The sequence below is a fragment of the Ascaphus truei genome, chromosome 1, assembly GCF_040206685.1.
Source record: "Ascaphus truei isolate aAscTru1 chromosome 1, aAscTru1.hap1, whole genome shotgun sequence".
NCBI classification, from domain to species: Eukaryota; Metazoa; Chordata; class Amphibia; order Anura; family Ascaphidae; genus Ascaphus; species Ascaphus truei.
In genome coordinates this window covers 371,427,753-371,442,663 of record NC_134483.1, presented here as the reverse complement: position 1 = coordinate 371,442,663, position 14,911 = coordinate 371,427,753, and the positions used below count along the sequence as shown (strand labels likewise).

At 46.1% G+C, this 14,911-nt stretch overlaps 1 protein-coding gene across 2 annotated transcripts in view; it reads right to left on the bottom strand.

The window, feature by feature from the left end:
• Window positions 1-14,911, bottom strand: part of LOC142501025 (EF-hand calcium-binding domain-containing protein 6-like) — a 153,806-nt gene that overhangs the window by 1,369 nt on the left and 137,526 nt on the right. For both annotated transcript variants that reach the window (XM_075610271.1, XM_075610279.1), the window contains exons 17-19: window positions 13,934-14,106; window positions 6,218-6,380; window positions 1-21 (exon numbers count right to left, since the gene is read on the bottom strand). The exon at window positions 1-21 is cut by the window's left edge and continues 1,369 nt beyond it. In XM_075610271.1, the coding sequence (XP_075466386.1) occupies window positions 1-21; window positions 6,218-6,380; window positions 13,934-14,106 (357 nt within the window). The remainder of the gene's footprint in view (window positions 22-6,217; window positions 6,381-13,933; window positions 14,107-14,911) is intronic.

Here is a 14,911-nt window from a genome sequence, read left to right as displayed (position 1 = left end):
CGTCTTCCATTCTCCTTGCAACTGCACATTGGAAGAAATGAATGTCATGTTTACAAGGTCCCTGCCAATGTGGGAACCAGCCCACTTCCCCCCGCCCCCATACAAATTAACATGGGGTTTATATTCTGCAGTATGAAGCCATACTCTTTATAGCTGCACACATCCTACAGGCTAAAGTTATTCATTATTTGGGAGTGCCGACAGGAAAAAACATGACATGAGCCCTACATAAAAGTACAAACCACTGCTGCTCAATAACGATAACTCCTGAGAACTATTACTGTGGGTCCGAGGGCATCTGGGAGGGGTGCTTATAAAGCACATGTTTGGTCTCACACTGCGACTACTTTAAAGGGACAATCTTCCTACTCAATCTTATTATAGTAGACTCCCATATAAAAAATAAAGCCAATTTTATTTGTATTTTTTTATGTTGGTTCTTTAAATCAAAGCATCAGGGCCAGTGGTCTATTTCTGTTTTAACCACCTTACAGAGCATAATAAGAACAGCCATGTGTTCCATGTGGTGACTGCATTGCACTGCAGGCCCTTGTGACCGCAAAGGGGTTAAGAAAGGAGTGCATGGCAAACACAGCCCTCTGAATTAAGTATCAGGGCTCAGTCTCAATGAAGGTAATGCATGCAGTACTTTTGAATGCACTCTGTTTGTTATTTCGTGCATGGCTAGTCATGCACATAATGTAGGCGGACGCCCCAATGGAAATCACCAGAACCGTGTATGTGTCTCCATGTATTCGTGCATGTCTATTTATTATTACAAAACCCACGCTAAGCCGGCATTACTGACAGCCCCCAGTTTTCAATCTGCAGCAGGTAGTTTGCTTTTGTTTGTCTTATTTATTGGGTGTTCATTTCAAGTGTCTTGCGCTGCTATAAATAAATCCACACATGTATAAAGCAATGTCTGGGCCATATTCTGTTTGGAGTAGATTAGACTGAAAACAGGTGGGTATCAAGGCTTTAGGAACAGTACCACCGGACTTAAACTCAGCTGCTAAGCAAACACGCACAACACACAAATATAAATTAACACGTGACGCTCGGAAGAAAACAAGACCGATAGAAAATAGGGCGGTCACATTTCTTGTGTGTGTATTATCTGATCATTTCCAGGTTATTTTCCTTCTAATTTTCTTCTTAATATCCCTTTTATAAATTTTGGTGAGTAGTGTTTGGAGAGAATAATTATATTGTATGCAGTGATCACTGCATGAATACAAATCCATTGTAACACCGCCGGAAGAAGAGATCAGTGTATCTCGAAAGCTCACACAAATAAAAGTATTACGTTAGCGACAGAACCATATTGTCTATTCGTTTATATATATACATACATGTGTGTGTGTGTGTGTATATGTGTACAGAGAGAGAAAAAGCCTTTTAAAATAAATCCCTATTTAAAATTCGATACACTGTATGCTTTTAAATAAATTGTAGTTGTACTCCCAATTTTTAAATAGAAAAACAGTAGTACTTCAAATAGTGATGCTCCTTGTTTTTAGCCTCTCAAGGGACTTATTCTATATTTGTCTTAAGTGGCTGTTCAAGCTGTTGACTTTAATGGGGAATTTCGTTGGAAACTAACCCGAACGGATGCATGAGACTATACAGAATGACTGTGCTGAATGGGACAGTAACATAATGCACTGGGCAAGGGCAGTAACAAAATGCACTGGGCAGGGGCAGTAACATAATGCACTGGGCAGGGGCAGTAACATATTGCACTGGGCAGGGAATGTAACATATTGCACTGGGCAGGGGCAGTAACATATAGCACTGGGCAGGGACAGTAACATATTGCACTGGGCAGGGACAGTAACATATTGCACTGGGCAGGGGCAGTAACATATAGCACTGGGCAGGGACAGTAACATATTGCACTGGGCAGGGACAGTAACATATTGCACTGGGCAGGGGCAGTAACATAATGCACTGGGCAGGGACAGTAACATATTGCACTGGGCAGGGGCAGTAACATAATGCACTGGGCAGGGGCAGTAACATAATGCACTGGGCAGGGGCAGAAACATAATGCACTGGGCAGGGGCAGTAACATAATGCACTGGGCAGGGGCAGTAATATATTGCACTGGGCAGGGGTAGTAACATAATGCACTGGGCAGGGACAGTAACATAATGCACTGGGCAGGGACAGTAACATATTGCACTGGGCAGGGGCAGTAACATATTGCACTGGGCAGGGGCAGTAACATAATGCACTGGGCAGGGGCAGTAACATATTGCACTGGGCAGGGACAGTAACATATTGCACTGGGCAGGGGCAGTAACATAATGCACTGGGCAGGGGCAGTAACATATTGCACTGGGCAGGGACAGTAACATATTGCACTGGGCAGGGGCAGTAACATAATGCACTGGGCAGGGGCAGTAACATAATGCACTGGGCAGGGGCAGTAACATATTGCACTGGGCAGGGGCAGTAACATAATGCACTGGGCAGGGACAGTAACATATTGCACTGGGCAGGGGCAGTAACATATTGCACTGGGCAGGGGCAGTAACATAATGCACTGGGCAGGGGCAGTAACATATTGCACTGGGCAGGGACAGTAACATATTGCACTGGGCAGGGGCAGTAACATAATGCACTGGGCAGGGACAGTAACATATTGCACTGGGCAGGGGCAGTAACATAATGCACTGGGCAGGGGCAGTAACATATTGCACTGGGCAGGGACAGTAACATATTGCACTGGGCAGGGACAGTAACATATTGCACTGGGCAGGGACAGTAACATATTGCACTGGGCAGGGACAGTAACATATTGCACTGGGCAGGGGCAGTAACATATTGCACTGGGCAGGGACAGTAACATATTGCACTGGGCAGGGGCAGTAACATATTGCACTGGGCAGGGAATGTAACATATTGCACTGGGCAGGGACAGTAACATATTGCACTGGGCAGGGACAGTAACATATTGCACTGGGCAGGGGCAGTAACATAATGCACTGGGCAGGGACAGTAACATAATGCACTGGGCAGGGGCAGTAACATAATGCACTGGGCAGGGACAGTAACATATTGCACTGGGCAGGGGCAGTAACATAATGCACTGGGCAGGGGCAGTAACATAATGCACTGGGCAGGGGCAGTAACATAATGCACTGGGCAGGGGCAGTAACATATTGCACTGGGCAGGGAATGTAACATATTGCACTGGGCAGGGGCAGTAACATATAGCACTGGGCAGGGACAGTAACATATTGCACTGGGCAGGGACAGTAACATATTGCACTGGGCAGGGGCAGTAACATAATGCACTGGGCAGGGACAGTAACATAATGCACTGGGCAGGGGCAGTAACATATTGCACTGGGCAGGGAATGTAACATATTGCACTGGGCAGGGGCAGTAACATATAGCACTGGGCAGGGACAGTAACATATTGCACTGGGCAGGGACAGTAACATATTGCACTGGGCAGGGACAGTAACATATTGCACTGGGCAGGGGCAGTAACATAATGCACTGGGCAGGGACAGTAACATATTGCACTGGGCAGGGGCAGTAACATAATGCACTGGGCAGGGGCAGTAACATAATGCACTGGGCAGGGGCAGAAACATAATGCACTGGGCAGGGGCAGTAACATAATGCACTGGGCAGGGGCAGTAAAATATTGCACTGGGCAGGGACAGTAACATATTGCACTGGGCAGGGACAGTAACATATTGCACTGGGCAGGGACAGTAACATATTGCACTGGGCAGGGACAGTAACATATTGCACTGGGCAGGGACAGTAACATAATGCACTGGGCAGGACAGTAACATATTGCACTGGGCAGGGGCAGTAACATATTGAACTGGGCAGGGACAGTAACATATTGCACTGGGCAGGGACAGTAACATATTGCACTGGGCAGGGGCAGTAACATAATGCACTGGGCAGGGACAGTAACATATTGCACTGGGCAGGGGCAGTAACATAATGCACTGGGCAGGGACAGTAACATATTGCACTGGGCAGGGACAGTAACATAATGCACTCAGTTGGGACAGTAACATAATGCACTGGGCAGGGGCAGTAACATATTGCACTGGGCAGGGGCAGTAAAATGATGCACTGGGCAGGGACAGTAACATATTGCACTGGGCAGGGGCAGTAACATATTGCACTGGGCAGGGACAGTAACATAATGCACTGGGCAGGGACAGTAACATATTGCACTGGGCAGGGGCAGTAACATATTGCACTGGGCAGGGGCAGTAACATAATGCACTGGGCAGGGACAGTAACATATTGCACTGGGCAGGGACAGTAACATATTGCACTGGGCAGGGGCAGTAACATAATGCACTGGGCAGGGACAGTAACATATTGCACTGGGCAGGGACAGTAACATAATGCACTCAGTTGGGACAGTAACATAATGCACTGGGCAGGGGCAGTAACATATTGCACTGGGCAGGGGCAGTAACATGATGCACTGGGCAGGGACAGTAACATATTGCACTGGGCAGGGGCAGTAACATAATGCACTGGGCAGGGACAGTAACATATTGCACTGGGCAGGGACAGTAACATAATGCACTCAGTTGGGACAGTAACATAATGCACTGGGCAGGGGCAGTAACATATTGCACTGGGCAGGGGCAGTAACATATTGCACTGGGCAGGGACAGTAACATAATGCACTGGGCAGGGGCAGTAACATAATGCACTGGGCAGGGACAGTAACATATTGCACTGGGCAGGGGCAGTAACATATTGCACTGGGCAGGGACAGTAACATAATGCACTGGGCAGGGGCAGTAACATAATGCACTCAGTTGGGACAGTAACATAATGCACTGGGCAGGAACAGTAACATAATGCACTGGGCAGGGGCAGTAACATAATGCACTCAGCTGGGACAGTAACATAATGCACTGGGCAGGGGCAGTAACATATTGCACTGGCAGGGGCAGTAACATAATGCACTCAGCTGGGACAGTAACATAATGCACTGGGCAGGGGCAGTAACATATTGGACTGGGCAGGGGCAGTAACATAATGCACTGGGCAGGGACAGTAACATATTGCACTGGGCAGGGGCAGTAACATAATGCACTGGGCAGGAACAGTAACATATTGCACTGGGCAGGGACAGTAACATATTGCACTGGGCAGGGGCAGTAACATAATGCACTGGGCAGGGGCAGTAACATAATGCACTGGGCAGGATGAGTAGCTCAGTGATGTCACTGCCTTTGGAGCAGAAAAACTCTGGGAATCCCGGGGTCAGCTGCTTGCGACCTTGGGTACTGTAGGTCACTTAACTCCTTGTGCTTGAAGCACCAACATAGATTGTAAACTCTTCGGGGCACAGACCTGTTGTGCCTGTACAAAATGTGTGTACAACCAGCGCATACAAGAGAGAAATATTATTATTATTATTATAGTACTCAACAGGGCTAAAGGAAAGGTTTGCAGTACTCCTGACTTTAAAAATAAATAAACACGTACAGGTATTTTGACAAATGGTGATATCAGGGGTGCACAACTCCAGTCATCAAGCCCCTCCAACAGGTCAGGTTTTCAGCACAGGTGAAGACTGAGGCTCTGATTGAGTCACCTGTGCTGAAGTTGAGATATCATGAAAACCTGACCTGTTGGGGGGGGGGGGTGTTCTTGAGGACTGGAATTTAGCGCCCCATGGTTATATGACAATACCCCCTCCTGTAATATGAACATAATGAGCCTCTGGCTTTATATGATTTTTTTGCAAGCAATAAAATGACAATAATTATGATTTTAACAAAGTAGATTAAACGTGGGAAATGTAGGGGGTTAAGACCACTGTAACACAAGCCCGTCCTTGCATTACTTCATATTGCATTAGGTTCCAATTGTTGCTGTTTGTTACATTTGATTTCACATTTATTTAACCAACAATCTCATTCCTTGTGGCATAAATGCAATAATTAAAGTAGACCATAATCACTTTCATAACCGTATCAAATAATCCAACAGCTCCATAACCATAACCGTCCCCCCAGATCTGTGCTTTATGGAACAAACTAAGCCAAAACATAACTCTACCTACTAGCTTAGTACACTGCCATTAGGTCAGGTACATCCTAAAGGCAGCTTACACAGCTCCCTGGGAATGGAATCCGTGTATAACCTGACAGCATCATGCCATCTCTCCAGTTCCAAATCACTGTACATGAGTCTTAGTAAATCATACCTTCTTACGCATCCTGGAAGTCAGCGTCTCTAGACCTGCAGGGTTGGTTTCAGGTGGGTAATCCTGTGCCTGAGAACTCTGCATAACAGCCACCATGTTGGTTTTAGTCTTCCAGGCTTGTCGACGTGTTACAAAAGGTTTCAAAAATTCAATGTAGGATACCCTAAATAATAAACAAGACGGAAGGGGTTATCCTGGGTCTATAAAAAGACAACAATTAATATGTTTCACATATCCTCTGAATCTTGGAGGAACCTTTAGTAATGTAAAAATATTGGTCTTTTGTGATCTGTTTTATAATTATTAACGGCATATGATGGAATCAGGACAGTGAGGACTGGACACTAAATAAGATCTATGCTAACCAATGCTTTTTTCATTTTTTTTTAGTTGAATAGCAATTGCAACAAATATTACTATATATGATCCATTTAGCATTTGAGACTCTTAAAGAAAAAAAATATATATGTATATATATATATATATATATATATATACAGTATATATTGTGGCAGGATGACCGTGGTAAGTGAGGAGACAACACGACTCTTCTGGTGAAAGAATATGCTGGTGGATTTATTTGTCCAAAAGTGTAACCAAAACAATGGGTACTCTGTCCCTTTAAGTGCAATAATCGTAAACAAAAACCTATCCCCGGTCGGGGAACTGACTAAAACAAAAGTGCAGGCGATCTACCTGGCTGGCTAGCTAACCTAGTCCAGCCCAACAATGTAAACAACACCAGTTGGCTCCTTACCTGGGAGCTTTATTCCCCCTTGGGACAGGATCAATCTGAGCAGCCTGGGCCTGTCTGTCACCACTCCTCTGTCTTCTCTCTGTGCCTGAGAGAGACCGCTGCCCCAGAGGCATTTCCCCTTCCTGTTTTAAAGCAGGGGAGCTAGCTTAATTTGAATTACCTGTGGACTGCTTAATAAGCTGGGTTAACCCCTCGTCTACTGGAAAGCAGGCATACTGCCATCTCCTACTAATGTATACAGAGTTAATGACCCTGTCACATATCCCCCTTCCCAGCGTAATGTTACCGAGTGGAGCGGCCCGTGCACGAGACTGTGCACCCTAGAGAGTGCATCAGCATTACCGTGCAGTATGCCTGGCCGATGTTGGACTGTGAAGTTGCAAAGTTGCAACGACAGAAACCAACGGGTAACTCTCGAGTTCTTTTCTTTGTTTCTATGCATCCACTGTAGGGGTGCGTGATCTGTAACAAGCTTAAAAGACCTGCCTAAAAGGTAATACTTCAACGTGTCTGTTGCCCACTTTATGGCCAAACACTCTTTTTCTACTGTGGCATATCTTTGTTCGTGGGGACACAATTTGCGACTTAGATAGAGGACCGGGTGTTCCTCTTTTCCTACAAACTGGGACAGTACTGCTCCGAGACCTACTTTGGAGGCGTCCGTTTGCAGAAAAAAATCCTTCATAAAATCCAGGCCTACCAAGACTGGGTGACTACAGAGCGCTGTACATAGGTATAAAAATGCGGTCTCCGCACCACTGCTCCATTTTACAACATCAGGTGCCCTTGCCTTTACTAAATCTGAAAGCTGTGCAGCCCGGGTTGCAAAATGGGGTATAAATCGCCTGTAGTAACCTACAATGCCTAGAAATGTTCTAACCTGTTTTTGTTTAAGGGGACGGGGCCAATTCTCAATGGCTTCAACTTTATTGAGCTGAGGTTTTACTGTCCCCCTTCCCACAACGTAGCCAAGATATTTTGCTTCTGCAAGGCCGACTGAAAATTTAGCTGGGTTGGCTGTAAGACCCGCCTCCCGTCTCAACACTGCCTCAACCTTTTGTAGATGTGAGTCCCAATCTGGACTATGAATTACCACATCGTCTAAGTTCGCTGAGGCGTAGTTCGAGTGTGGGTGTAACAATTTATTCATCAACCTTTGGAAGGTTGCAGGTGCCCCATGAAGGCCAAAGGGTAAGACAGTATACTGAAAAAGGACATCAGGTGTGGAGAAGGCTGTTTTCTCTTTTGCTGAACTTGTTAAGGGGATTTGCCAATAACCCTTCGTAAGATCTAAAGTGGGTAGAAAATGGGCCCTTGCCAACCTCTCAATTAACTCGTCTACCCGCGGCATAGGATAGGCATCAAACTTCGAGACTTCATTTACTTTTCTAAAGTCATTACAGAACTGTATTGACCCCTCTGGCTTAGGTACCAAGACAATAGGGCTGGACCATTGACTATGGGACTCCTCAATTACCCCTAATTCTAGCATCTTCTTTACCTCTGACTGAATAGCCCCTCTTCTGGCTTCTGGGATTCTATAGGGTCTTATCTTAACGGCTACGCCCGGCTTGGTGACGATATCATGGGAAATCACTCTAGTTTTCCCTGGTACGCTGGAAAATACGTCCCTGTTCCTTTTTACCAAGTCTACAGCTTCTCTGTATTTTTCAGGAGTGAGTTCTGCCGATATTCAAATGAGTGGATCCTCCCCTTTTCCGGATTTGTTAGCTACTACCATCAGGCATACCTCTCTATTCTTCCATGATTTTAATAGATTTGTGTGATAGATTTGCTCTACCTTCCTCCGATCTGGCTGTCAAATTTTATAATTCACCGGGCCGACCTGTTCTAGAATTTCATATGGCCCTTGCCAATGTGATAACAGCTTGCTTTCGGCCGTGGGAACAAGCACCATTACTCGGTCCCCTGGTCGGAAGCTGCGTACCGTAGCCTGTCTGTTGTAAAGGTTCTGTTGGGCCCTCTGTGCCTCTTCTAAATGTTGTCTGACTATGGGAGTAATATGAACAATGCGTTCTTTTAAATCTTCCACAAATTGGACGACATTTTTCCCTGGAACAGCTTGTTGCTCCCACTCTTCTTTGAGGCTATCCAGAATCCCTCTTGGGCGTCTCCCATACAGGAGTTCAAATGGGGAAAATCCTGTAGAGGCCTGTGGTACTTCTCAGATAGCAAACAAGAGATAAGGAAACAAGGTGTCCCAGTTTTTCCCATCCCTAGCAACCACCTTTCTCAACATCATCTTCAGAGTTTTATTAAATCGTTCTACCAGTCCGTCCGTTTGCGGATGGTAAACAGAGGTTCTTAGGGACTGTATTTTTAGCTCTACACATAACTCTCGCATAAGTTTAGATGTAAATGGGGTACCCTAATCTGTCAAAATTTCCTTCGGTATCCCGAGTCGGGAGAATACCTGTAACAATTCCTTAGCTATGGCTTTGGAGGAAGTATTACGTAAAGGCAGCGCCTCTGGATAGCGAGTGGCATAGTCTAGGATCACTAGCATGTATTGATGACCCTTGGCAGATATCTCTAAGGGACCCACTATATCCATAGCGATCCTCTCAAATGGGATCTCAATAATAGGCATAGGGATCAATGGGGCCCTCAAACTTGGTCGGGGGGCTGTCAACTGACACTCGGGACAAGAGGTACAGAATCTTTTTACTGCATTATATATCCCTGGCCAGTAAAATCTTTTTAGGAATCTTTGCTGTGTCTTCTCTACTCCAAGATGACCTCCCAATAAGTGAGAGTGTGCTAGCTCTAGGACCTTCCTTACTAATGAACTGGGTACTAGCAATTTTTCTATTTCTTGGCCCTCTTCTTGGCTCGCATGGTATAACAAATCATTTTTAATACAAAAATAGGGATAGGATTCCTTGGTTGTTCCTTCTACCGGGAACCCATTAACTTCTACCGCCTGGCTAAACCCATTTTTCAACTGGGGATCATTAGCCTGTTCCCTACCAAAGTTAAAACATACAGAACACCTACAAGCTCATATTGAACCCCCAAAATACCCACAACATATATATAAGCATATAAGTTTAACAGAGGAGTGCTACTGAGCATGGCAATATATAGTTTAAAACCAGAGACATAACATAAAACACAGACAAAGCTCAGTGCACATCCAGAAAAACTTATATACGGTACAGTGCCTAAATATACATGTATAAATAACTAATAAATAAAATGGTCTTTTAGTTTAACATTTTGGCCAAATTGTTGTAAGCCCTTGAGCCAACTACACGGCAGACCACGTTTCAAGGGTCCCTACACTAATATAGATTCTTAATAACCTGTGCATTGACAGGAAGTTAGTCAGAGAAAGTTCTAGACTTCCAAAACCTTCCTCATCTGGAGTTTGGCCGGGTACATCCACGGGTAACTCGGACTCCTGAGCGTCAACAGGCCTGTCTCGGACAACTCCTCTCCCTCTGGTCTCCCTCCATTAGGAGTAGTAACCAGTGCTAACTGGGGTGGGGGCGGACCTCTTTTTTGTTCCTTCCTACGTTCTCGTTTCGACTTAGGAGTTTTAGACACCTCGGAGACTAATTCAGGGTCTGTAAACGGAAAAAGCTCATCCGGAGTAGGATTGTTTAAGGCGAGTTGTCCTCTGATCAGGGTGTCAAAACCAGGGAAATTACAGCCTAACACTAGGGAATGGGGTAACTTTGGTATAATTGCTGCCGTAGTTTGGATGACTTGCCCCTCGACTTTCACTTTTATCAGAGTCGTGGTGTACGGAAGTGTACACCCATGCACACATAATACCAGCAACTTCTCACCCTGGTGTAACCGGAGAGGTTTAACCAACTTCCCTGATACCAAGTTAATATCACTCTCTGAGTCTACCAGGGTGGAGATTGGTTTACCATTTAAAATCACAGTTGTGAGGAAGTTGTGGGTACGTTTTCCCCCGCGGGTCATACCTATCACTCCACAAAATTCTGACTTCACAGAGCCATACGCACACTCCATTGGTTCAGACAACTGTGGGCAGTGAGCCTTAATATGCCCCGCCTCCCCACACTCAAAACAAACAATTGGCCCAGTTCATTCTTGAAACCCTTTCAGAGATTTAGAGTTTCTGTCCCTATCTAGGTTTTCTTCCACTCGCTCAAATCGTGTGACCGGTCGCGGGTCCTGGCGCCAGCGCTAGCCTCTACTGTTCGTGTTGGGCCGTGGGTTGTGGTTTGTGCGAGGGGAGCGTGACAGTTCACGAATGGCCAGAAAACGCTCCACTGCGCCTACCATGGCATCACAAGTGAGGGGATCTCCCTGCCCCACCCACTGTCGAAGGTCCTGGGGTAATGCTCGAATGAAGCGGTCCAACACTACCATCTCCAGGATCCGGGCCGGGCTATATACCTCTGGTTTTAGCCACTTGGACGCTAGGTGAATCAAATCCCATAACTGGAACCTGGGTGACTTCTGTTCCTGGAATCTCCACGTATGGAACCTTTGCGCACAGACTGCGGGAGTCACTCCAATCCTTGCAAGGATTTCGCTTTTCAGACAGTCATAGTCTGCTGCGGCTTCTTCGTCGAGGTCACAATATGCTTTTTGGGCTTCCCCCAGTAAAAAGGGTGCGATAATCCCAGCCCCTTTGGAGCGGGCCCAACTTTCCTGGGAAGCGATTCGCTCAAAGGACTGGAGGTATCCCTCGATGTCATCTTGCGGCATCCTTTTCTGCAGGTACAGGTTCGCCTGGACGGGCTGCGCCTGAGCCGTACTGGTCGAGTCCATATTAATCTGGGCCAGGCGTTCAATCAGCTCCCTCTGTGTTTCTGCGATACATTCAAGCTGGGCGGCAAGTATCCGGTTTGTCTCGCGTTGTGCAGCCGTGCTTTCCAGTCCCTGTTTGTTAGCTTCCTGCTGGACAGTGGTGCTGTGTACTAAGGCCTTCACAACGTCCTCCATACTGACAGTTACTGCTCCACCAGTCGCAATCTGTAGCTCCGCCCCTTTTACAGGGTGTTCGACATCCCACTTCTGACACCATGTGTGGCAGGATGACCGTGGTTAGTGAGGAGACAACACGACTCTTCTGGTGAAAGAATATGCTGGTGGATTTATTTGTCCAAAAGTGTAACAAAAACAATGGGTACTCTGTCCCTTTAAGTGCAATAACCATAAACAAAAACCTATCCCCAGTCGGGGAACTGACTAAACAAAAGTGCAGGCTATCTACCTGGCTGGCTGGCTAACTTAGTCCAGCCCAACAATGTTCAACAACACCAGTTGGCTCCTTACCTGGGAGCTTTATTCCCCCTTGGGACAGGATCAATCTGAGCAGCCTGGGTCTGTCTGTCACCACTCCTCTGTCTTCTTTCTGTGCCTGAGAGAGACTGCTGCCCCAGAGGCATTTCCTCTTCCTGTTTTAAAGCAGGTGAGCTAGCTTAATTTGAATCACCTGTTTAATGCTTAATATGCTCGGTTAACCCCTCGTCTACTGGAAAGCAGGCATACTGCCATCTCCTACTAATGTATACAGAGTCAATGACCCTGTCACAATATATACAATATATATATATAAAGTTTAGCATTTCTGATTATTATTATATTGTGTTATAATAAATCCGCTTCAATAATAGTTTTATTTCCTTTCCAAGCATCACTAGCCTCACTTAATCAATTAGGGACTTATTCTAGTAGCTCCAAATTTGTCATTGCCAAATCGCATGTTCACAAGAAGCAGAATGAAATATGTGAAATGTGTGAATAAACGGTATTCTCTATTGCAAATCGCATTTTATATAAAACGTGACAAACCACCCGATTTGTAATTGATTTAGAAGCTAAATGATCTGAAGGTGGTGCGGGGAGGAGGAGGGAGGTGTGTGAGGAGGGAGAAGGTGCGAGGAAGATGAGGTGGGAGGAGGGAGGTGGTTTGAGAAGGGAGGATTTGGGAGGTGGTTTGAGAAGGGAGGAGGTGCGAGGAGGAGGTTGTGCGAGGAGGGAGGAGGTGCTTTGAGGTGCGAGGAGGAGGTGGTGCGAGGAGGAGGTGCGAGGTGGAGGAGGTGCGAGGTGGAGGCGGTGCAAGGTGGAGGAGGTGCGAGGAGGAGGTGGTGCGAGGAAGTGGTGCAAGCAGGAGGAGGTATGAGGAGTAGGTGGTGCGAGGAGGAGGTGCAAAAAGTGGTGCGAGGAGGAGAAGGTGCGAGGAGGAGGAGGAGGTGGGAGGAGGGAGGTGGTTTCAGAAGGGAGGAGATGCGAGGAGGTGCGAGGAGGAGGTGGTGCGAGGAGGAGGTGCGAGGAGGAGGAGGTGCAAGGAGGAGGTGGTGCGAAGAGGAGGAGGTTTGAGGAAGAGGAGGTGCGAGGAGGAGGAGGTTCGAGGAGGTGGTGCGAGGAGGAGGAGGTGCGAGGAGGAGGTGAGAAGTGGTGGAGGTACGAGGAGGAGGTGGTGCGAGGAGGAGGTTCGAGGAAGAGGAGGTTTGAGGAAGAGGAGGTGCGAGGAGGAGGAAGTGCGAGGAAGTGGTGCGAGGAGGAGGTATGAGGAGGTGCAAGAAGTGGTGCGAGGAGGAGAAGGTGCAAGGAGGGAGGAAGTGGAGGTGCGAGGAAGAGGTGCGAGGTGTGAGGAGGAAGAGGTGCGAGGAGGAGGAGATACGTGGAGGAGGTGCGAGGAGGAAGAGGTGCGAGGAGGAAGAGGTGCGAGGAGGAGGTGTGTGAAGAGGTGCACGGAGGAGGAGGTGTGCGAGGAGGAGGTGTGCGAGGAGGGAGGAGGTGCACGGAGGAGGAGCTGCAAGGAGGAGGAGGTGTGAGGAGTAGGAACGAGGTGTGAAAAATGCGATTTTTGTCATTCCGTCTGAGTTTGGACATGTGAAAAGGTCTTACAGAATAGCAAAACATGCAAATTTGCTTCTAAAATGTACTTTAGAAGCGATTTGTCACAATTTGAGCTACTAGAATAGGCCCCTTAAAGTCTTACTCACCGTCCATCACCAGTAGCTTCAAACTTCTTTGCCAACATTCCACATTCATATTCGTTCAAATGTATACACAGTTCAGTTAATATATCCTTAAATTCTTCTTTGCTGACAAAGCCTGTGTGGTAAGGATCGAGATCTTCAAATTCTCTCTGGAGATCATCCCACAAGTACTCCACCTAAAAATAAAAACAGAGAGACTTTAAAGAAAAAGGGGCAGTGATATATTTATATAATGTTCCAAAGTTAATTTGATGGTAAGCTATAAAAAGGAAAGGGAAATGCACACTGTCGTGATAATATCATGAAATATTAAGAATGGTAATGAATCTGGTGCTTCAGGGGTTAATATGGTTACTGTTTACCGTCTTAAAAATACAAGATATTGAGTTTATGACAGGGTCACCACTTAGTTGGGAGGACTTTATTAAATATAAGAAATGATGGGCCTGGACAGCAATTTATAAGATTAACAAATAGATATCTGTCACCGTGGTAATTAGACAAATCAAATCATACCACACACTGCATGGGTAACAGGTGCCAGAGGCAGATAATTGTCATGGAAAAATAAACGTTAGGCTGTCTCATAATTACTATACGCAGGCGTATACAGTATGTGAAGTACACAGACACAACTGTGTAAGTATTCAGGAAAATAAGTTATGAGTGTTTCTATATTCAGTCGAGACTTTTTAAAAGTTAAAAAGAGGTTTTTTCCCCCCTAAGTCATAAACATGTCCAGAGAGCCGATTTACGACAGTGGTCTGTCAATGTTGACAATGAATTATGTTGTTTCAATGGGGGAAGAAATGGTACAAAAGTCTCACCCAGGTAATATGAAAATCAGAATTCACCAGATTTGTGTTTTAGGATCAGACACGTTAATTTTCATCTTCTACTCCAGTGACCTGTCTGGGAAAGACCTATGACCTTTGCTAATGTACTGTGTAGTGATTTTTTACTGTTTTATCATTTTATTTT